The following is a 21,742-nucleotide window of genomic DNA, read 5'->3' as shown; positions in this document are numbered from 1 at the left end:
ACCGCAACAACACCAGCAGCATCTTCCGAGCATCAGTCAGACGCCTCCTACCACGTTCTACTATTCTAGTCACGGCAGTGGGCCTTCGCAATTGTTTCATCATCAGCAGTAAACGCGCAGCAGTCGGCCTTCGCCCTTCTCTGTTGTCGAAACGCTTGGCCATGTTAGAGAAGCTCGATTGCAGAAAGCCAGAATGTCACATTGGGCCAAGAAGGGGAGTAAGACCAGACTACAAGACCACCGAAATCAGAAACAGTCAAGCATGCATGCTCCACTCAGCAGACACGTTCCACTACCTCATCGCACTTCACGGACCTGACACCACATGATCAAAAATCGAACATCACTTGCATAAAACCCAGCCTCGCACCTGTCCAAACGTCGCACTTCTCTCAAAGGTGCTGTGCGCCTCGCATCTTTCCGAGCACTGCACTATGACCAATTTTGGGCTGAACCTAGGTCTGGGCCTCGTCGCTTGGGTATATCGGGTTCGGCATCCAGGGGCTTTTATCACATGTATTCAATTCTCTTGGATAGTATCCCGGTGGGGATGGGGCCGACTGAGTGTGATCTGACGAAATGTATGATTAGAGCTTCAGGGGTAGGGGACAATCTATTGGTAGATTAAATGCCTGAAATGCAAACTTTGATTGCATCGCTCTCCTTTTTCTTGCTTTCGTTTGCGATAAAAATACGTGTTACTGATCCATGCGTGTCTGCTTCCGGGATAATACAGTGCATAGGATATATATAAAAAGTCTATGACATCTGCCAAAACGCTGGACAGAGAAGCGCTGTTGGCGTGCGATGAATAATGGTTCGAGCATGCGGAGCGCGCATTCAGCGGCTCTCGAGTGTTGCGAGAATGACTCCAGCGGGCGGCCACAGCTGAGAATAAACGTGCACGAAGATTGGAACTGCCTTCAGATAACGCAGTGGTGTTAATCCGATAGGCGACGTCGCCCCGCGTCAGACAACAGTTTGGCCAGATTTAGAAGGATCTGGCTACACCTTGGCCCACTCGGGAAGACGCAAGTGACCCAGTAGGGCTTTAGTGCCGGGAACAGTGCCCTCATTCGCGGCAAATCACATTCAATATCGTCAGGCCGCTGGTCCTTTGGAAGTTCGAAAAGGGAAGATGCCAAGTCAACGCGATTGTAAGGCGAATAGTTGGCATTTCCATCTTCTGATGCACTGTCGATAGAGATCGGAGCCTTGAGCAACGGTGCTGAAACGCGCTTGGGAGTCGTCAGCTTGAAGGCTGGATCGATGGGGTGGCCTTTGGCGCGGAAAGGCTGTCAGCAGAGAGCTTGACATTCATGCAATTTTCGCACGCAAGACTCCCCGGCCCTGCTGCCATTCCTCGAAAGTCGTGCTGTGGTGCCGGTGGGCCTGGATCGTGCGCTATCTTACTCTTGTGGAACACACCCGCCGGGACAGCTTGCCAGCGAAGATGAATTGTTCAGGTGTTATGCGAATCAGGCGAAGGAACTTTTGATAGCACAAGGCGGACATTGGAGCCCTTGAACAAAACACCGCAGCTGAAGGTCACGCGGTCAGCCTGGGAGTAAAGGTTGCAGCTCGCTCTTCGAAGAGCGTATCCGTCCGGGAGGAACTCATTCTCCTGGTCAGAATGCAGCACGCGGCCAGGATTCGACACCTGCATCCCTCTTTTGCATGTAGTGGCTTGCGTACGGCGGCGTCCGTGCGAAAGAGCTGTTGAAAATTAATTGGTTCGCTGCCCTGCGCTTGATCTCCAAGAACAGGTAGGTTGGAAGCGAATTGTCCTACTCCTTTGCGAGCAGGTATCTTTCATGATGAACAACCCGCGTTCCATAGGATGGGTGTCATACAAACTGAGAGTCACCTCCTCTTTCTCATTTGCATAGACTAGGAAGCGACTAAGTGGGTCAGGGTGGAATGACAGCGCTGCTTGTGCATGCTCCGGCCAAATCTCCACATTTGCTCACATTTGGTGATGTGGCGACGTGCTCGAGTCATCAGCTTTTTCCCCGTGGCTGGCAACTTTCATCGATTGGCCTTGCCTTTGCGATCCACTTTCTGCTTCCTTGTGAGTCCCAGCTTTGGAATACTGGGAGGTCCCCTCTTCGCTGTCTACTTCACGAATTTGCGAACGTTTCTGTGGAACCTCAAAAACAGATCGGCGATCGCTTGAGCTCGATGCAAGTCTTCCAACTGCGCTCCTGCGTGGACATGAACGGTCGGCTGGGAGGTTTCTTCTTGCGATGAAGATGAGGTTTGAAAGGGAGAGATGTATCCAGCTGCAGAAAATAGATCATTCAAGAGCGGATTGGCCGCGAGCGATTCCGGGGGGGGTGACCAGGTTCTCTGGCGTTTCGTATCGTTGACATTCCCACCGTGTCGACAAAGCTGAAAATTGCATCTCGCAGTCAACTTGCACTGCTATCAGAATCAGTAGGCAGGGCCAGGGAGGTAAAAGTGGCACAGAAGAGAGCTCTCATCATTACTTGGTGAATATCTGTGGAGAAGGGCAGATAATGCTCGCTGGGTAAAGGACCCAAGGATGAGCAATGCGAGCCCCGAGGTAATCGGAACGCCTTAAATATCATGAGCTTGCAACGTTTGTCTTTGCATTCATCCAAGTTCTCATACCGTTGGCAGGACGGAAATGAGACTTGGATTGGCAGCTGGCGTAGCAGGTGCAACCCATCAAGCCGCACCTTGTTCTTCCAGGATATGACCTAAATCATTTTTTATCTTTTGATAGCCACCTTCTTGGGTCCATGAAGCCACCCAGCTGATGAAATTCGATGTATAGCTCTGGACGCGGATCGAACTGCACATGGAATTGAGTAGCGTGGAGAGGTTATCTAGCTCATAGAGGACCTCGGGCGGGATGTCGAGCAGCTCCGGCTCCAATCGTTTTTGCTGCTTGCTGGGCGATGGCTCCGCACCGAAGATATTTGCAAATTCTCCAATAGCATTGAAAGCTTTATCGAATCCAGGAACGAAGCTCCCTTCCCTTCGTCGTCCGCTTCATCATCCTCTTCATCGGCCCCTTGGCTGTCCTCGTCGCTGTCGTCTTGACCTGCTCCGTTGCCGTCTTCGCCTTCCTCTTTACTGCCATCGTCTCCGCTAACTGCTTCGTCTTCCATGTGACTGGTTCCACTTTCTGCTTCTCCTTCGATACCGTTTTCCCGCCGGCCGATGCTGTCAACGTCCTATTGGCTGTCAGAATTTTGAACTGCACTGTCAAGATTCATTATCAGGTACTCTTGCAACGCTGCAGGTAGAGCATCCTTCTTATCTCCATGGCCGTTCCTCATGAGGTTCGAGCCCCTGCAGCGGTAGGTAGTGGCGGCCACTTCGTGTCGAACGGACGTGGTGGCGTGCATCCCTCGGCCATCCAATCTGTAGCAGAGAGTCAGGTTCACTGCACGCCGGGCAAGGCAACGCCAGCGCCGCCTGCATGAATCAGTTGCGCCTACGAGACGGGCAGGTGCGCCTTTGGAGGGAAGATGGATGTGCCATGGCGAATGGCTTCCAGACCGCCTAAAATAAAGACCTGCACTCTCTGCAGCGCACCGAATGATTGATCATGAATTGTTGAATGCAACGCGGGTATACGAGGGAAAGCATCTGGGCTCAGTTTCTTTTCTTTGGTCTCTTCCACAGCTGAGCTCTATATCTCCGCTGCTCCCCAGCCACGGCTCGATACAATACTGTGCAGAAACAACCCCTGGCGTGCACGCAATGCATAACTTGTATGGATGAGCGAAGCAGTATCATATCACGATGGGCCGTTCTGGATTTTGCAGCAACAAAAAGCGGCTTCGCAGCAGAGGACCGTTCAAAGAGTTCATGTATTGTTCGCTCGCCGCTCGATGTGCCAGAAGGTCCATTGCGACGCAGTAACAAGTACGCACGCCATATATACTATACGCAAACAAAAATCAGCAAACTGGGCGGGGGGTAGCGGGGGGCAGCAGGAAGAAAAGTCCACGTTCTACGTGATTACGAAGGGTGCGAAACAGACGTCACCGCAAGGGACTTAAGCGCCGGAGTCGGCGGTGCCGTCGTCGCATGCCCATTCGATGCCATGGCCGTGGTGGCTGAAGCGGGCACAGCATCATTGTCGACGTGTGCGCCAGCGTTGGAGCTGAGCGTCTCGGCTCTGCGACCTGCCTGCGCAGAGCTGGCGGCGAGATGGAGCGAGCCAGCTGCGCGGCAATCCGCAGAGCCCTCCTGCGAATGCCCCAGTGAGGGAAGAGCAGAGTTGCAGCCGCTGGGGAAGATCAGCAAGTCATTCGAAGCTGTGGTGGCGGCGGCTGGCGAAGCACCTGAGCCGCTGGCGAGCATAGCGGTTTGAGATGTTTGTGCCGCGTACTCGTCCGCCGAGCTTTTGACCCGGGTGTGGGAGCCAGCGGCAGCAGCACCGGCGGAAGGATAGCCCAAGGGGGCAGATTTGGCCGAGTTGGACGTTCCTGCATCTGCTTGAGCCATATGATCATTCCCTTTGAGAATTGCACTACTGCGCTTCAGCGTCGTCGTACCCCGCGCGCAGACGGGCGAGTCGGGCGCGACGATGGCGGTCGGGCCAAATACGAGCTCCAAGGACGGCTGCGGCTGCGCGAGCGGCGGCGATGAGACAGCCAGGGCGCCAAAGATGATTTGGTGGTACGAGATAAGGTCTTCCATCGTCTTGTCCTCCTCCATCGCCGCTGCCAGCGACGTCGCGCCGTGATCAGCTTCGGAGAGCAGGACGGGCCCAAAAACGACGGCCAGGTTGCTCGCTGTCATCTTGTTCTCGTCGGCATGCGCAGCGACGCGCGCAAGATGCTCGACAATCGCCTTGAGGGTGACTTGGTTGATGGAAGGTCTGCAGAAACAAACGATTCAATGCGACCCGTGCGCAACACGTCAGATTTAGCCTAGCCCAGTTCGGCCCAGCGTAATTCAAAGCGCTGCGGCACACACACGCAAACGCGCACTCACGCTCTCCGAATGCGGCTCTTGAGCATGGGGAATCCCGCCTGGACATGCTCGTCCCTCTCGTGTGTGTATTTAATGCGCTCCTCCCACGGAATCGGCAACACGGGCTCGGGCAGCTGGCGGAGGTAGAGCTTGAGCAGGCCCGCGACGGCTGCAGGCTCGTCGCGCGCCGGGTCGAATTGGAAGTCGGCCTCGTTGCGCTCGATGGCGTGCGCGAGGTTCTGAAGCGCAGAATGCTTGGCGCTGATGCGGTAGATACCAGGATGCTTCATCGCATGCCCCTCGAGAAACTGTATGCACTTGGTCACGACCAGCGGCGGCTGCGGCGCCGAGCCTGCGCCACGGTTGTGGCTGAAGGCGTAGTCGGTCAGCGAGGTTCCGAAGAGCAGGTCTTGGCACACGCCGTGCCAGCTGTAATAGAGGAACAAAAAGAGGGTAGGAAGAAAGGGGCCGTGCGCATCAGACGCACTGGTTCTTTTCGACAGAGGCGGGTACGCCGATCCGCAGTGCAGCACTCACTAGTTGACGTAGGTCACCTTGTCCTCGATAATTTGCTCGATGTGCGGAATGGTCTCCTCGAAGTCCCTTATCTCGGTCTCAAGTGCGTCGGTGCACTTCAGCACGACTTCCTCTGCATGCGTCTTGAGGCTGACGTTGGAGCTGCTGAGCAGCAGGCCGGCGCGTTCGGCCTGCAGCCAGCTCGCCTGAGCCGTGAGGGAGAGTTCGCGCTTGCACTCCTTGCAGCTCTCGATCGCCGCCGCGATCGTCTTCTCGCGCCGGATGCGCAGCGTCTCCAGGTCAAAGATCGCCTTGCGGTACACGCGGTCCAACTCCTCCGACTCGCGCTTCGCCTTGACCGTCTTGAGAGCGATCGAATGCGCGCCGGCCTTCATGCTCGGCTCGCGCGCTCCACCAAAGAGGCCACCGCCCCCGCCCCCACCACTACCACCACTACCACTACCACCACCTCCTGCTCCCGCTGCAGCGTACTCGTGCGAGCTGGACACGCCAACGCCAACACCAGCGAGTAGTCCGCCAACAACGCTGCCGCCTCCACTGCTGTTGCTACTGCCGCCGCCGCCAGCGCCACCTCCAACGCCACTACCGTAGGCTACATCTCGATCCACCTTGTCCCCTCCGCCAATGCCCAGGACACCTCCGCGCTCGTCGCGCATGCGCGAGATGAACGCGTTAATTTTGCGCGGCGCCTCCTTGCGCGCGTTCTCCCAGCCCTCCTTATGCCGTAGCGCATCGAAGAAGTTCGGCTTCTTCTCGTCCTTGTCCTTCTCGCGCTGACCCTCCGCTTTCGATGGCGGTGGCGGTTGCTGCTGCTGCTGGTGCCCCGAGCGGGAGTGCGAAGGCGGTGAGAAGGCGTGCGAGCTGATGACCGCCCCGTTCACTGAACCGGGTGCGGGTGTGGGGGGCTGTGACGCCTGCAGGTCCTTGCCCATGGCGGCGGCAGGAAGCACGTGCAACGAGGGCCGCGATGACGTCTCAGCTGCTGCTGCTGTCGACTCGCACATCCGAGCTGGGTCTGAGCTCAGGCGCTGGTGGATCGGAAGTGAGTTGGAGGTGTGGAAGTCTGGTCGCGGAGGCGGCCCCGAGGGGAAATCGGAACTCTCTGACGAGTGGTATGAGCCGCCAGATGACGATCCTCCACCACCAACATCCAGCAAGCCCGGCATACCGCCGCCGCCCGTGGTGCCGGCAGAGAGCAGCGCGCGCTGGTCTTCGGCAGCCATCTGCTGCAAGCGCAGCGTTTCTACTTCCTCGCACTTTTTGTCGTACTGCTTCTTGATGCGTGGGAGGGTGACATTGCGCATCTCGTCATAGTTGGACAGGTGTGTCTTAAGGTCTTCCTTGACGCGCTTGCGGATGCGCTCCTGCGCGTCGCGGAAGGCGATGAGCGGTGTCAGGACGCCCTGGCGGATCGTGTCTGCCATGTGGCTGCGCGTCTCTAGCTCTGTGGTGAGTTGAAGAGGCGACAGAGGATCAGTTCCTGTTGCCGGCAAAAGGACAAGGGAGCGAATGACACACCTCGCAGGTCGTTCTCGCGCAACTCATGCCACGCGCCTCGCAGTGTAGCTCGGGGCTTGGCAACAACGGCGTTTCGCATGCCCTTGCCATCAATCTTGCTGTCGAGCTCGCGTTGCTTATCGACCATGCTGCGGAACGCCTTGAGGTAGTCCTCCTCGACCTTGAGGCGGGATTCGTAGAAGGAGGTATAAGCTTCTGCCTCGCGCAAGGTCGCCTTGAAGGCGTCAATGATGGCGGATGAGAGGTCTGCAGGGGCAGCGGATGACCCTCCGTATGGGCCTGCCTCGCTGGACTTGCGCGCGGGGGGTATAATGAGGGTGGTGCTGCTGTTCACTGCATGCTGCTGTGGGCCTTGTGTGTGCGCTGCTCCGCCGGCGCCGGCGCCAGATGGCAGGTCCATGGCTGGTTTCGGACGCGGCAGGGGGGCTGCGAGTGGCGTCCAACCCAAGGGGGAAGAGGGGTGTGAGGACTGGTCGCCTCACTGCAGGGTAAATATGTAGTCGTAGGGGGTACACTTGTAGACGATACGCTGGGCCTCGCCTCGCCCCGCCGCCGCCTGGAGCAGGGAGCAAGGAACGTCGTGGCAATGGCACTCAGAGCAAAGCTAGTGAGGGTGGAGGGTTGGGTGGCGAAGCGAGCCCAGGCTGCCATGTGATGCGATGTGAGTACGGAGCATTGGAGCATGAGACTGCTGAGGAGAAAAGATGATGATCTAACCCCGCCATGACACTGAGTGAGCGCTCCCGTTTGCAGCCCACAAGTTGTCCGCCACAAAGTCACCGACTGTTCTGCTGGTGTGGCGCGTGCGACTTGACTTGTTTCTTTTTATGGGGCTATGCCATTTCTTTCTTTTGTCTCTAACCCTAACCCTCCATTGGCTTGCCGATTCTCGGTGGATGAAACATGGAGTTGCGAAAATCGCTGCTGGGTGGACCGTGCTGCATAGTTACCACATCCATATATATATATATATATACACGTGGCAGTCTTTGCATGCACAGTGCACAACGGACATCGGGCCAGACTGTCTGCGCTACCATCCTACCCCATCACATCACTTCCATCGCACCGAGCCTGTCAATGTGCTGCCGCCACCGCTGCTGCTCCAGCTTGCGCTGAACTGGTGCGCGTCATTCAGAGCCGGCGTGTACCTCTTCTGGCACCTTCATCCTACCTTCCCGCCTTGAAAGCTACCTGAACACAAGCTTGGCGCCCGCCTGGCAGGACTCTCTTGCACCACCAGCTCTGCGACGAACAGGCACGCCTTGGACGCCTGGAGCTTACGCCGCTGCCCTCGGGAGCTGGACGTGCCAACTTGCGATCGCCATGGCCGCCTCCACTGCACCGCCGTCGTTGCGAGAGGCACAGGTTTCCTCGCTGCTGTCGCTGCTCAACTTTAACCACCCCGTCTCTGCCGCGCAAGTTAAGGCGACCACGAACAACGCATCCACTTCCTCAGCAGCAGCGAGCAGAAATGCAGCGCCGACGCCGCAGCTGCCCGCCGGCCCATCAATCTGGAAGGTACTCGTCATGGATAAGACCAGCCAGGATATCCTCGCGACTAGTCTGCGCGTCCAGGACCTCAAGGACCACGGCGTCACGCTCCACCTTCAGCTCCTTTCCGATCGCCCACCGCTGCCCGACGTTCCCGCCATATACTTTGTAGCACCCAAGACGGAGAACTTTAAGCGAATAGCAGAGGTGCGTGCGCTGCGCTGCAGTCGCATTTCACGCTTGGAACTGACACCACACCCCCTTTGGCACTCTTTGGATCGCATGCAGGACCTTGCGCGATCGACGTACGAATCCGCCTACGTCAACTTTACCACATCCGTTACGCGGGCGCAGCTCGAGGAATTTGCCTCGATCATCTCGAAGGACGGGTCAGAAGCAAGCATCGAGCAGGTGTACGATCAGTACCTCGACTTTATCGTTCTCGAGAACTCTCTCTTCTCGCTCCTTCCGGCGCAGCCGCAGGCGCAGGCAACTTCAGCCGCTGCGCAACAGAAGGGCCTGAACGGCTTAGCAGCAAGCACTGGCAGCGGTAGCGACTCATCCATCTGCACGTACGAGATCCTCAACGACCCCAAGAGCGGAGAGCTCGAGGTGGAGGACGAGACGGACCGCATCGCGAAAGGGCTCTTCTCCATCCTCGCCACCTTTGGCCAGTCCAACCTGCCCATCATCCGCTCGCCGCGAGGCAATGCTGCCGAGCTCGTCGCTCGCAAGCTCGAGGGCAAGCTGCGGGACCATATGAGCGGCACACGCGGCAGCAGCGATCTGTTCGGCGGTGGCGGAGATGCAGCAGCGGGTTCTTTGAGCGCTTGGAGCGCTCAACGGCCGTGTGAGTGTCGTGTTGCACGAGCATGCCCGGGTTGCACCTACTGGCCGATGGTGCACGAACAGGGACTAACAACGCTTTCTCCCTCTCGAATAAGTGCTTGTGATCCTGGACCGGAACATCGATCTGGTGCCGATGCTGTCGCACTCATGGACCTACCAAGCGCTGGTGAACGACGTGCTGGACATGAACCTCAACCGCGTCACCGTCGAGACATCGGAGAATGATAAGAAGCAAAAGCGCGCTTACGACCTGGACGCCAAGGACTACTTTTGGGCGCGCAATGCGGGAACACCTTTCCCGCAGGTGGCAGAGGACATCGACACGGAGCTGAACCGGTACAAGACGGACGCGGCGGAGATCACGCGCTCGACGGGGATCAGCAGCATGGATGACGTGCAACAGCTCGACCTATCGTCCAACGCGGCACACCTCAAGGCCGCCATCACGGCGCTGCCGGAGCTGACGGCGCGCAAGCAGACGATCGACACACATATGAACATCGCCACGGCGCTCCTGCAGGGCATCAAGTCGCGTGGCCTCGACACGCTCTTCCAGATGGAGGAGACGATTATGCGTCAGAGCAAACTGCAGGTATTGGAGGCCATCAGGAACCCCGAGCTCAAGGAGGTCGCCGCGGAGGACAAGCTGCGTCTGTTTATCATCTTCTACCTCAGCGCGCCTGACTCGGTCCTCGGCAAGGCGGACATCGCCGACTTTGAAAAGGCGCTGCAGGAAGCCGGCGCCGACCTGCGGCCTCTGCAGTATGTCAAGAAGTGAGTCGATTGGCACAGCACCCCTCGCATACAGGCTTCCCATTCCGTTCCTTTTCTCACCCTCGCCTCTCCTCTCTTTGTACCCTCCCTTGCTTTTTGCCCTGTCACAGGATCCGAGAGCTGACGCGCATGACGATGATGGCGTCAGCGCCGGCCGCGCAGCCATCGGCAAGCGGCGAGCTGTTCAAAGGCTTTTCCGCCATCAGCAGCCGGCTGACTGACCGGCTCAAGGATAGCGGGTTGGACAACCTCGTCGCGGGCGTCAAAAACTTCCTGCCGGCGCAGAAAGACCAAACGGTTACGCGTATTGTCGGCAGCCTGATGGACCCACAGAGCGCGTCGGTACAGGCCCTGCAGGAGACAGACGACTACCTCTACTTTGACCCGAAACAGGTGCGCAACGCGCGAGGCGGCGCCGCCACGGCCGGCACTGTCGGCGGGACAAAGGCGCGCCAGGCGTTCAACGAGGTGATTGTTTTTGTCGTCGGGGGCGGCAGCTACCTCGAATACACCAATTTGCAGGAGTACGCGGCGCGCATGCGTGCGCAGCAGGTCGGCAGCGCGCAACTGCGACGTATCACGTACGGCGCGACGGAGATCCTGTCGCCCAGTCAGTTCTGTAAAGTGCTGGGTAACCTCGCGCTCAAGTCGAGCTGAAGGAATTGATAAATGCATGCAGGCATGCGGGAAGAGCGCTTTATGGGGGATCCTGCTGCAACACGCCTCTTCCCGTCGCGCTTCCACAGATGCGTCGCGATTCTTTCAATGACGATTACGTTACATTACGTTACGTTAAATTGCATTGCATAAACCGGGCAGCGATGGCATGAGGGTCGAGGCAAGCAAGACGGTCCTTTTTTCATTTTGGGCTCATTCTCTTCGTCAGCAGTGGAGACTTTTGTCTCGTCCAGAGCCCTTTTGCCTTTTGGACGAGTTGCAACAATACAGGTGGTTTCGCGTAGTTATCCTTCCAACCCAAGCAATCTACTTGCTTGGGTTGCTTACGTGCTCGGTCTCGATCCAGACAGAGGAGTGGGGGGGGGGGCATTCGTCATCCGACTCCACGGGCTGTGCGAACGGTCTGGCTTGCCAACTGCCTTCATAGAGCCATATAATATGGCACTTACGTTTCACCAATAGGTTTGCGTGGGGCGGGTCTGATAGCACTTTTTGTGGAAAACATTAGCCCCGTTCCGCTCGAGCTTTTGGTGGCTCTGAAAGCACCGTCCCTGCATCGGAGCAAGAATGAAGGATTCCGCAAGGATGCTTGTCTCTTCGCTTGGGACAGCCATTGTCAACTGTCACGTTCAGGTCGACGTTCAAACAATGGTCGCTTTGCCTTGCCGGGCGCACGGTCGATCCGGTTCCGGAATTGTATTTGCTCGACTACGGTGAAAGGAGGCGCCTGGTGCATCATATGGCAATGAGCCAAGATTCATCATTGGATTCGATTCCCAAACGCGTCCCGTGGCCCCTACTGAAAGTCAGATGCAGTGGCATCAAAGCAACGTACGAGCTTTCCCCAAAAAAGTGTTGCTTCTACAGTCCAAACAGAGTCGATGAAGGGTCTAAACGTGATCGTGACGGCAAAAGGAATGCGATTCAAAAGATCTCACTGCGAGTATGGATAGTACGTTTTTGTGGCCGTCGCTTTCGTCGTGTCTTCCGGTCCTCGGAAGTGAGTTGTGCTTTAATTTCTTCGAAACTCGCGCACGTAAAGTGACCACATCTTCAAAATGTCACGCCCCACGACCGCGCAATGTCATGAGCTTTCATATTCAGGTGGAACATCAGGGATGATGATTCGACAGACTACTTCGTTCGATTCCCTTGGTTCCAGCGCTTGCCACCTCAGCTTCAGCGCTTGCGCCCATTTGACCGCCTCAGTCCATCTTGCGCGAACCTGCCCGCGCCCTGGCAGCAAGAGCAATCTTCTATCACAGGCTGATGTTAAGGCTGTCAGATTGACGTGCAAAGGGAAAGAGAGTAGAAGCCGCGTTATACTGCCGCTAAACCGCGCTTGTTTAGGCAACTAGCAGTATACTATTGCATTTGCCTGCAGCTAGTTCCGGATACGGTTCCCTTGAGCTCTGGAACTTCGTCTCGGTGGCCCTGCGCTATCTCCGGTGCCTCAAGCCCTCCACCGCGACTACAAGCTACATGGTGTGCGCGTGCTGTATGGGCGGAGATGGAAGATAGCACTGTAGCGGAGAAGCGATAACACCGTAGCGGAGCAGAGTTGAGCAAGTCAGATGCCGGGGTCAAAGCCGCATCGGACGTGTAACGCCTCACGATTGCGGTTCGCTGTAAGAAAAAGTGCCTTTGGCAGCTGCATGTATCGTCAGATTATCCTATTGTATGCAGCGCCTTCTTTGAGCCTGGTGGTATTTCTTCGTCGGTGGGCCGGAGTTGACCAAAGCTGGAGCTTTAGCTTTCTCATTACATTCTCTTTCGCATTGCCGGCGTTGGAATTGTGTGTAAGATGCCTGAATTCCGTCGCTCTATTTGCCGCATATAGGTCCCGCACATGCTCCACCACTGTGCGGAAGGAACACTGAGTTGGTGGCCACAAAGGGAGCAAACATTGCGCCACTTTTCCTTTGTAATGGCGCGATCTGCTTCGTCCTCGGCTTGCAGCCGTCTTGATACTTCCAGCTGTGCCTTTGTGCAGCCATTTATTGTTGACAAGGTCGCTCTTCCCAAGCGAAAGCTTGGGATCTGGCTGAACAGAGATTGAAGGGGCTTCACCAGTGAACGCTGTGGCGTGTTCCTCTCATTCAATATTCTCCAGAAATGAAAGCACCTTGTTTGATGAAGCTGAGACAGTTGAGCAAAGATTACGGCATAGGCCTCGCTTGTGGCCGTGCCAATTTCCGTGACGAGACTTTGACAGGCAGTCAGTCCGTCCGGCCTCTCTAGAGAAGGAATTTATGCATTGGATGGAAGAATTGCTGCTTCCAAAAATCAGCTTCTTCTGCAGATCGAACTGGAGCTGCGCTTGGTGTATGTAGGGAGGATTCCGAAGGTAGCCAACATCAGACTCGTGTTATTGGAAGACGGCAAAGACTCTGGGAAGCAGCCGTGACTGTCCCAAGTAAAGAGAAGGGTATCCTTGCGGAATCTTCGTTCTTGCTATGATGGAGGAACGGTCCTTTCAGAGAGCATATAACCAAGGTGAACCACGATCGTCTTCCTTGAGTTGAAAGGCATTCGTTTGATGAGGCTCAATTCCTGCTTCAGCTCAAGGATGCACCTGAATCCAAATGTATGACTCTGTAAACGTTAATCAGTAACGCCTACGCGCCTCTGGTATGGCGTCATTGAGCGGCCATGTCCCAAAGTAATGTTAATGTCAAGCATAAGAACTCTGTAAAAAACTGCAGCTTGGCAGACGAGCGACTCTGGGATCAATGAAGAGGACAAATAGTCAATATGCTCGCGTCGGTGCCAGATTGTCCGAGATAATTCGTGCTAAGCCGTCTATGTCGCATGCGTGACACAAGGAGAGCAGGCAGGGAAGTTGTAGAGCACAAGGGCCAAATAGACGATGTGCATATTGTCCAAGGTGAAGGCACGGAAGTTAAAAGTGAAGGAGTGCAAGCTAAGCCGCAAGTGCCAAGGTTGCAGGGGGCACATGACCTGAGAAGCACCAAACGCTCGAGCGGAACGGGGCTAAAGGCTTCCACGAAAGTGGTATCAGACCCACACCACGCAAACCTATTTGTAAAGTAACCGCATCCTGTGCAAAGCCTTAGTCGGGAATGGGATTCAATTGACCGTCAATCACACTGTAACCCTAATAAAAAAACGATGATAATATACTTCCTTGTATTCCGTAGTGGAGAGCACTGCTTAAATATGTAGACTGCTCCACGGAGTGTGTCATACTGACCCTAGCTCGCCTTGCGCCACCCTACTATCCACTGTCCTCGTTCCTCTGCTTGCGTACGAGTCGCGGCCGGAAAGATGTGTGGGTCACTGCTGCAGTGGCCGCTCGCCAGCGGCCGTGCCGAAGCGGGACTGCGTATAAAGCGGTGAGTGCCGTAAACCCAGAATGCAACCAAAGCCACTCGCCTCCCAGCAAAGGAAGAGGAATGGGCCGCCGGGACACAGTTGTAATGCCGGCGACTGGGTGTCGCGACCCCCATCTTGGTTTCTTGGCGGTGGCGTCACGGCTCAGGGCGCGTGCACACTGCTGCCGTGTGACGCAATGGGATGCAGCCCATGTCTCGGTCACTCCTCTTCGGTCCTCTGTTCGTTTTCTAAAATGTTCGCCGTGCTGCCGCAATTGCTTGATCATGGACTCTCCATGTGGCAGTGACACACACTTTGGATGCCCGTCTGGAGGTGGATGCTGCGCCTTCCGATCGGCTTACCATCCCTCGCGACTCGCAACACCGCAGCATGTCTACAATGGTTTTCTTTTGTAAATGCAATCACGACGTGCCAAATTAATCGGATCGTCGCTTTTATACATACATATGCACGGCCGGCACGACAAGGCCAGACGGGTCGTTCTGGTTGGGCTGGGACGTTTGTTACAGGGCCAGCTTGTTGAGTGCTTGGGCATCAGTAGAGGGGCATACAAAAAAAGAATTGCGTGGGAAAGGAACCGCACATGGAAATCAAGGGGAAAAGTCTCGGCACAAAAAACTGCAGGTCCAAGCGATCCTCTTTTGTTCATCGATAACGCGAAGGCGAAATAATGCTTGGCGCTCCGGAATATGGACGATGATGAGTCCCTGCGGGTGGAGCGGATAGAAACCGACAGAAAGGCCGTGACTCTCAGAGACTGTGTGATGACCATCACCAAACGCGGACGCTCGACTCACTTAATCAATGGCCAGCTGTAACCCGCTTTCATCATCCATCCGCTAGCTGCTCATTTCTGTCCTCACGCATCAAGTTTGCATCAAATGCGCTCTCCCCAACCCGCTGCTTCACCGTTCAGTCCCGGTGCACCGCTGCCCACCCGACGATAGTGCAGGCATCACCGTCGGCCGTGGCAGCCTTGGGCCACTCTGCTGTCGCCAGCAAGCCATCTAACACCGATCACCTTGAAGCGCAAAGATGACGATGGGTCCGATGACTTGCAGTAACGGAAGCAGCGGCGGAAGCATCAGCTGGCAGCCGCCAAGCCACCAACGCTCTTATCTGACGTTCTCGGAACTCTTCCTGCGCACCGAGCGCGAGCGGCGTAAGAACGAGCTGCGGATGCGCATCGAGGTCAATGCAAAGCGCTGGTCCACCTTGCATGCTGCTCAAGCGCAAGCACAGGTAAAGGCGGCAGCAGAGGCAAAGTCAGCCGCGCCGACTGAAGGCAGGCCAGAGATTGTGCAAGGACACGTGTTCCCACCTACTAGCAACGAGCACCCAGCAAGGCGGCACGGCGAAAACGACGCCATCGATGTCTGCTGCTGGCCGCGCTCCTCCTCATCCTCGTCGATGATGACGACGGGAGCTCTTGATCAAATGCCCGCCGCCCCAAAGCCGATGACCATCTCGCGCGATAATGACAGGCTTGCAATGCAGAGCATCGGCGTCATCGACGCCGCGTGCGCCGGGCGCTGGGCCTGCGAGGAGCCGGCTTCGTGGCTCGACAGCATAACAGACGAGGGGCAAGTCGACAAGAGGGAGGAGGAGCATCATCGCAAGTCAAACGATAGCGACGACCAGGAGCTCGACGCCGTGGTGGTAAGTGTGTCGTGGAAGTGTCGTCCGCACATGGACCGAGGGTCTTACCAGGAGTCTCACTCACGACTGGACAACAGAACGGCCAGCTATACTTCCGCACGCGCAAGCGATTCCCTTCGCGGACGCCCACCTCTGCGTCTGCTTGTACTTCTGCTTCTGCACCGACTCGCCCGCAACCGCACGTGCTTCAGAGCCAGCAAAGCTGCCATGCGCATCACGGGTCGCCGTATCTCGCGCCGAGCGGTTCGCCCTTGAACGCATCGTCGTGCTCATTCTCACGCTACAACTCGTACAGCACGGTCGAGAGCTGCGCGTCGTCTTCGTCCAAGTCCTCGCGCCGGTCGAGCGGCAGCAAGGCGTCCAGCACGGCGACCAGCTTACCGGATTCGGACAGCTTCGTGTGCGTCTCGCCGGTCGAGCGCGCGAAGGAAATTCACGACAGCGCGCTTGCCTTTCAGTAAGCCAAGAGTGTCGTCCGTGCCCATGCACTTAGCTCGAAGTACGACCCCCGAATAGTTAGCACATACATCCAACTCATCCCCTGCATCCCTTGCATCCTTCGCTTCTACAACCCTGCATCGTGGATCCTGCAACTCGCGCGGCTGCAGCATCTGCATCGAAATCGCGCATGTACCTGGCTCATGCAACAAAATCTGGACGCTCCACTCATGCACATGGTCCAAACCAATTACGGCCATCGCAACCGCACTTGCAGACCACTTCACCCTTAGGCTGCTTGTACACGTCATTCGCAGTCACTTGACCCTCCACCCTATCATTGCTTCCACCGACAGTCTCCGTGCTTGCTTGCTGGCTAGTCCGAGCTCGGCCACACGCACCATCACGCATCATTTGAACATCTCGCTAATCCGCGTTCAACGTGCAAGCTACCTGCAAATTAGATACATACAATGTAGCATAGCAATGTAGACATGTGAAATACACGTGTGTCTCCTTCGAAATGCAACACTGTCCGTCTTTGCACATGGTTACCGAGAATCGGGATTCGACGTTTGAGCGCAGCGGCTCAGATCTTACCAATTCCCATTCAAGACAGTGAAGGAGACATTGATGGCCTGAATAGGGGGATATTAGTGCAATCAAATAGCAATGAAGAGTAGGGTTAGCATCCGATGCTCTTTCCTGGGGCACGACTCGGAACCAGGGCTCTCTTCTGCTTCGTCGAGCGCTCGAGCCATCCGCACCACACTCTTCGCTCGTCAACCTAAATCTGGCCGCAGAATATGCATGGAGACGAGATGGCCAGCGCTGCGCACAACAACGTCGTGACCAGTTCTCCACACGGTTTGGAATGCCCACATGCGACCACATGTTGTTCTCGACGCGTTCCACAACGAACTGTGCACCTTTGGCCACCATCGAACCAGGGGTAGGACAGCTTGTCGGCAAAAGCGACATCGACGGAATTCAGTGATCAGGGTTTGATCATCGCTCGCACATTGGCAGACAGCCGATCTCGTGGCCCCGTAGTATCTAACGACGCAGCGCAGTCCCTCTGGCTACCATGACGCTCTACTACTCCAGTGAGTCATGCACCACTGCATCTGCAGAGCCCAGGATGCACAGGAACTTGGCCGCGTTCATCTGCAGAGCTTCCCCGAGCGCATCCGTTTTCTTACATGCGCTGCGTCCCACCTTTGCTCGCCAGTCGTCTTCGGCCTTTTGGTCCTGGAGATGTCCATGTTCTTCGTCTTGATCGTGCGTGTTGCCATATCGCTGTTCGAGCACCATACACAAGACAGCAGAAACGCTGACGCGCTCCATTTCACAACTACTCGCATTAATGACGACGAACAGATCCCGCTTCCCTTCACCTGGCGCAGAAAGCTCTTCCACTTCCTTGCGACCAACCCCATCGTTGCGCAGATCCAGTATGCTCTCAAGATCACCTTCATGTGCGTCCTGTTTTCGGTGTGGCATGAAAAGCGAAGATGGAGGATAGGAAAGCTGACGCACTCGTTCCCCCTCTCTTTCCCAGATTCGTTGGGGTCCTGTTCATCGACGCAGTTCAGCGGATGCTCAAGGCTGTCCAGGAAGACAAGGAGAAGCGCGAGGGCCGTATCTCCGAAGCCCTCATGGGCGGTGTCAACTACGCTGCGCGCAAATTCTACGCTCAGAGGAACATGTACCTCACAGGTTTCACACTCTTCTTGAGCTTGTAAGTTTGGCCGATGAGTTAGACAGCGCCAATTTAGCAGCCGAGCAGCTGACCATTACTCCCGCCCCCCGTCGGACTGCGTACAAATTTCCCGTAGGATCCTCTCACGCACCTACTCGCTCATCCTTGACCTCATCAACGTGCAGGAGGAGCTGGTCGCGCTCAAAAAGGGGGGCGCAGCGTTGACGCCTTCAGGCGAGCAAAAGTACAAGACGGAGATCGAGACGCTCAAAAAGCAGACTGCGCAGCAGCAAAAGGAGTACAATCGCTTGTCGGACGAGTTGGCCAAGGCGACGGGTAACGTGAGCGACAAGAGAAAGGATTGAGGGGATGTAGGCGGATAGTCGAAGTAGAGATGGCGGAAGTCGCAGAATTCAGATGTATGGAGTGGCAGCTGAGCGTACGTGACGCAACATACTTCGAAGTGGAGACGCAAAGGCAAAAGGAAGGTGCGGGGCTAGGAGGGTGAAAATGCATCATGTAGTACAGCAGGAGACACGGCAAGGAAGGCCATCTGTTGGCTGAGACAGTGCATGGAAAGTCATCTGTTGGCTCGTCCTCCTTTGCATCTATATTATAGCAGAACGCAAGCGCTTAGCGGCAACGGTCGAATCGAATGTAAGCGGGCCATGGTCAGGCGGGAATATCTCATTCTCCGTCAACCAGTCAATGACGGCCGCAGCCGAACCGAGCGCGTTGAAGTGGATGGCCTCCTGTCTCTGAACCTGGCCTTCGAGCATGTAAGCGATGTGGCGTCTGTTGATTCGTCGCGGGAGGTAGATGATAAGATTCGGCGAATATAGACTGTCTAAGCTTGTCTTCTGTTCCTGCTACAAGCACACAGCGTGACTCACTGGAATAAAGGGTATGGCAGGCCCCACGCCAGCGAAAGCGCTACGAACTCGCGCACCGCTTCATGCGGCGTGTGCTTATACCCCGAAAAGAGCGCCTGGATCCGGGCAGAGTGGAATTTCACAAGAAGGTCAGCGAGCTTGGCAAGCGGCAGCGCTCTTCTGACTTCGATTCAGACTGACCGGATTGGCGAGCAACCCTCTCGCGCTCATTATGCCCTCGGCGGTGGTGCGGCGCCGCCATTCGCGCGCCTCGAGCAAGCTCCAGACGTCCCCATTCGCTACGCATGGCACGGCTCCGCCTGCTCCGCCGCCATCGAAGTTCCATTCGGTGCGGCCCGGCAGTGAGGGCTCGGAATCGTCTGTACCAGCCGCTTGACCCGCCTTTGCGCCATCCACACTCTGCGACCCCTCCACAGATGCGAGCGAAGCGGTAGATCCAGAGGCGCAGGCCGTTTGGTTTCCGCACGAGCGAGCGGCGTCGACGGCGAAGCGAATCGTGTCGAGATTCACAGGATGCGACTCGGAAGCTTGATGCCGTGTTCGGCCGTGGATCGAAAGGATTGAGGCGCCAGCGTGCAGCGCTGTGCGTACCAGCTGGTCGGTCAACCTGAGATCACATTGATGATGGGACATAGCAGAGCGACGGCGTTGACCCGGAAAGTTGAGTGGCAAGCGGTTAGCAAGGGCAATGTCTCCGTGACATTGTATCCAGATGAGGTAGACTCGGTACGCACTTCAAATCCGAGTCGACACGAATTTTGACGCTCATGCAAAAACCTTCGCCCAGTCGGCCTTTGACAGCCCGCACCATGTCACGGACCTTGTCCGGCTGTCTCAAGAGTGCGGACCCAATTCCTTCGCTGTAGGCCCATGGCTGTGGGCTGCAAGCCAAACGTGGGCGAGAAGAATAAAGGGGGAAGTGGACATTGAGCGAATTGGTAAACGCAACAAGCCCCGTTTCGTGAGCGGTAATCACACTCACCAACCGCAATTCAGGTCGATGCCGTCGACGAATGGGGCGACCAATTCAGCAGCATCGGCCAATTGGGCGCCATTATTTGCGGCCATCTGGCAGATCAACGATCCACGTACCAGCTCTGGTCGCGAGCCGTGCACTCCCCGGTCCAATTTTGCGCTTCGCCCCTTCGTGAAGGAAAAGTACCCTCGTTCATAGGGAGAAGTGCTGAAATCGGCGTCCCTTGCGATTGCGCTCCGGCTGAATTCTTGCGCGAGAATCATCGGGGTAGTCGAGATCTGGACGTTGTACTGCGACACGAGTGCGCGGAAAGCATGCTTCGAGTAGCGCACCATCGGCGCGCAGATGTTGATAGCATCAGGGTAGCGGAGCAGCAGTTCGGGCGCCGGCACGTGCTGGTAGGCCGGCACCCCACTATCGTCAGACGCACTGCCGTCGAACGGCACGGCGATGGATGTGCAGAGGTACTGCGGGAGGTCGTCTTCCGGGTCATGCGTCATCTTGACGCAAACTTGATGCTGTGCTTGCCAGATTCTCTTGGAGCAGCCGGCCGAGGGAAGTAACGCTGTGGAGGTACAATAAGGTAATGCAAGGTAAGGCTCCTGCCCGACCGACCCAAACGAACGTGTCGGCCTCAGCGCTGCGTGTCACTTATGGTGGCACCAGTCTTAAAGATTATGATCCAGACGGTACTCAAAGCCAATCATGAAATTGGAACGGAGTGGGCTCCTGCTCTCCTTTCTTTTTTTTCTGTTCGAATAGTTTTTTGAGGCTTAGACTCTGGGGGTTCCAGTTCTCTGTACAATGGTCCTTCAGGTTGCTATTCCTCTACACGCTGCGATGCCTTCGTTCCATGGAACGTGCGAAACGGAAACAGCAGTTTTAGCTGGTCTTCTCGCCCTCTGAACGAGAACAGAAGCGATTAGAAAATGCCGGCGGTCAATCTGTTCGGGAAGGGCACATTGGTCAAGTGAGCTATATGTGCACAAATGATCACGAGCCATTGAGAGCAATCGTGATTGATCGACTTAATGTACACTGCCCTTTCTGACCCGTCTTACAGGGCATCGTCTGGGCTCTCCAGAGAGGCATATGCCCTTGTCGATGGCTCACCTGAGACGAGCTGGACATCCGCTGGCTCTCCTTCTTCCGAAGCGGACCCATCATCTGCACGGCACTCGCTCACTTTCACTTTACGGTCCGACGTTGACACTGACGACAACGAAGGGCTTTCGGACGCTGAAGAAGATGAAACTGCTGCTGTGCAACTACAGAAGCTGGAGAGTCTAGTTCTCACTTTCCAGGGAGGGTATAGTGCACTAGGGGTCCTGCTGTTGGCCAAGGCTCAGGCCCCCGTAGGGGTGGGTGAGGAAGAGCGTAGCAGCTGGCACCAGCTGGCAGAATTCTGGCCGGAGGACTCAAATGCAAGGCAGGAGTTCTTGTGAGCATGTTCCTTCCCTCTGCATGGGCCATAGGATGTTGAAGTGGTACTGAGAGAATTTACTGTGTCGCATCACTCCAGAATACCGCCATCGAAGCACAATAGCTCGGCGCGAATATTGAGGTTGTTGTTGAACGGTAGTGCAGACGGCTTTGGAAGAATCACTCTCTACGGTGTTGAGCTGTATGGTAGTCGAACATGAGCCATATTGCTGTGTCCGGGATTTCGATGGTCTGCGCCCCGCATGCCCAATAGGACCTGTCACCTGATTGACCGTGCTGATTGCTTAAATGCTCCGTCGTTCAATCGTCTCTACAACGTTTTAACATTAATCCTGAACTGAGGGTGTAGCAAAGCATGCTGCAGATAAAGATAGGAAACAGGAAGAGAGGCTTGACGAAAGCTTCCGCACCTCCTCTCATCGAAGGCCCGACATTGGGGTGTACTGCAACAATCGTTCGGCAGCGTCC

The 21,742-nt window shown here is 56.1% G+C and overlaps 8 protein-coding genes across 8 annotated transcripts; 5 read left to right on the top strand and 3 right to left on the bottom strand.

The window, feature by feature from the left end:
* Positions 1-3,771: 3,771 nt before the first annotated feature.
* K437DRAFT_245745 (RhoGAP-domain-containing protein) lies at positions 3,772-7,678 on the bottom strand. The gene is made up of 4 exons (XM_013388614.1): positions 7,012-7,678; positions 5,494-6,937; positions 4,978-5,385; positions 3,772-4,861 (listed from the first exon to the last, which is right to left on the bottom strand). The coding sequence occupies exons 1-4, from the start codon at positions 7,409-7,411 to the stop codon at positions 3,997-3,999; spliced, it is 3,117 nt and encodes a 1,038-aa protein (XP_013244068.1). The 5' UTR covers positions 7,412-7,678; the 3' UTR covers positions 3,772-3,996.
* Positions 7,679-8,337: 659 nt separating this feature from the next.
* Positions 8,338-10,785, top strand: K437DRAFT_267705 (Sec1-like protein; the record flags this gene model as incomplete). Its single annotated transcript, XM_013388613.1, has 4 exons — positions 8,338-8,712; positions 8,794-9,355; positions 9,450-10,128; positions 10,239-10,785. 4 exons carry the CDS (start codon positions 8,338-8,340, stop codon positions 10,783-10,785), a joined length of 2,163 nt encoding a protein of 720 aa, XP_013244067.1.
* Positions 10,786-10,870: 85 nt separating this feature from the next.
* On the top strand, positions 10,871-11,389 carry K437DRAFT_88497 (uncharacterized protein). The gene has a single exon (XM_013388612.1). The coding sequence runs from the start codon at positions 10,955-10,957 to the stop codon at positions 11,231-11,233; it is 279 nt and encodes a 92-aa protein (XP_013244066.1). The 5' UTR covers positions 10,871-10,954; the 3' UTR covers positions 11,234-11,389.
* A 2,572-nt stretch (positions 11,390-13,961) lies between these two features.
* Positions 13,962-14,607, bottom strand: K437DRAFT_88485 (uncharacterized protein). The gene has a single exon (XM_013388611.1). It carries the CDS (start codon positions 14,426-14,428, stop codon positions 14,045-14,047), a length of 384 nt encoding a protein of 127 aa, XP_013244065.1. The 5' UTR covers positions 14,429-14,607; the 3' UTR covers positions 13,962-14,044.
* A 591-nt stretch (positions 14,608-15,198) lies between these two features.
* K437DRAFT_262316 (uncharacterized protein) lies at positions 15,199-16,283 on the top strand (the record flags this gene model as incomplete). Its single annotated transcript, XM_013388610.1, has 2 exons — positions 15,199-15,822; positions 15,900-16,283. The coding sequence occupies 2 exons, from the start codon at positions 15,199-15,201 to the stop codon at positions 16,281-16,283; spliced, it is 1,008 nt and encodes a 335-aa protein (XP_013244064.1).
* Positions 16,284-17,234: 951 nt separating this feature from the next.
* Positions 17,235-18,402, top strand: K437DRAFT_255647 (B-cell receptor-associated 31-like protein). Its single transcript, XM_013388609.1, has 5 exons — positions 17,235-17,366; positions 17,492-17,541; positions 17,641-17,738; positions 17,822-18,001; positions 18,099-18,402. Exons 1-5 carry the CDS (start codon positions 17,348-17,350, stop codon positions 18,325-18,327), a joined length of 576 nt encoding a protein of 191 aa, XP_013244063.1. The 5' UTR covers positions 17,235-17,347; the 3' UTR covers positions 18,328-18,402.
* A 56-nt stretch (positions 18,403-18,458) lies between these two features.
* Positions 18,459-20,491, bottom strand: K437DRAFT_255644 (FMN-linked oxidoreductase). The gene is made up of 5 exons (XM_013388608.1): positions 19,838-20,491; positions 19,590-19,736; positions 19,036-19,462; positions 18,856-18,950; positions 18,459-18,757 (listed from the first exon to the last, which is right to left on the bottom strand). Exons 1-5 carry the CDS (start codon positions 20,329-20,331, stop codon positions 18,571-18,573), a joined length of 1,350 nt encoding a protein of 449 aa, XP_013244062.1. The 5' UTR covers positions 20,332-20,491; the 3' UTR covers positions 18,459-18,570.
* Positions 20,492-20,656: 165 nt separating this feature from the next.
* K437DRAFT_255643 (uncharacterized protein) lies at positions 20,657-21,476 on the top strand (the record flags this gene model as incomplete). Its single annotated transcript, XM_013388607.1, has 3 exons — positions 20,657-20,801; positions 20,895-21,272; positions 21,354-21,476. The coding sequence occupies exons 1-3, from the start codon at positions 20,761-20,763 to the stop codon at positions 21,472-21,474; spliced, it is 540 nt and encodes a 179-aa protein (XP_013244061.1). The 5' UTR covers positions 20,657-20,760.
* Between the last annotated feature and the right edge of the window lie 266 nt (positions 21,477-21,742).

The sequence above is a fragment of the Tilletiaria anomala genome (assembly GCF_000711695.1).
Source record: "Tilletiaria anomala UBC 951 chromosome Unknown K437scaffold_26, whole genome shotgun sequence".
Taxonomy (NCBI): Eukaryota; Fungi; Basidiomycota; class Exobasidiomycetes; order Georgefischeriales; family Tilletiariaceae; genus Tilletiaria; species Tilletiaria anomala.
Note: the sequence above shows the minus strand (reverse complement) of the source record. Positions and strands in the feature narration are given on the sequence as shown.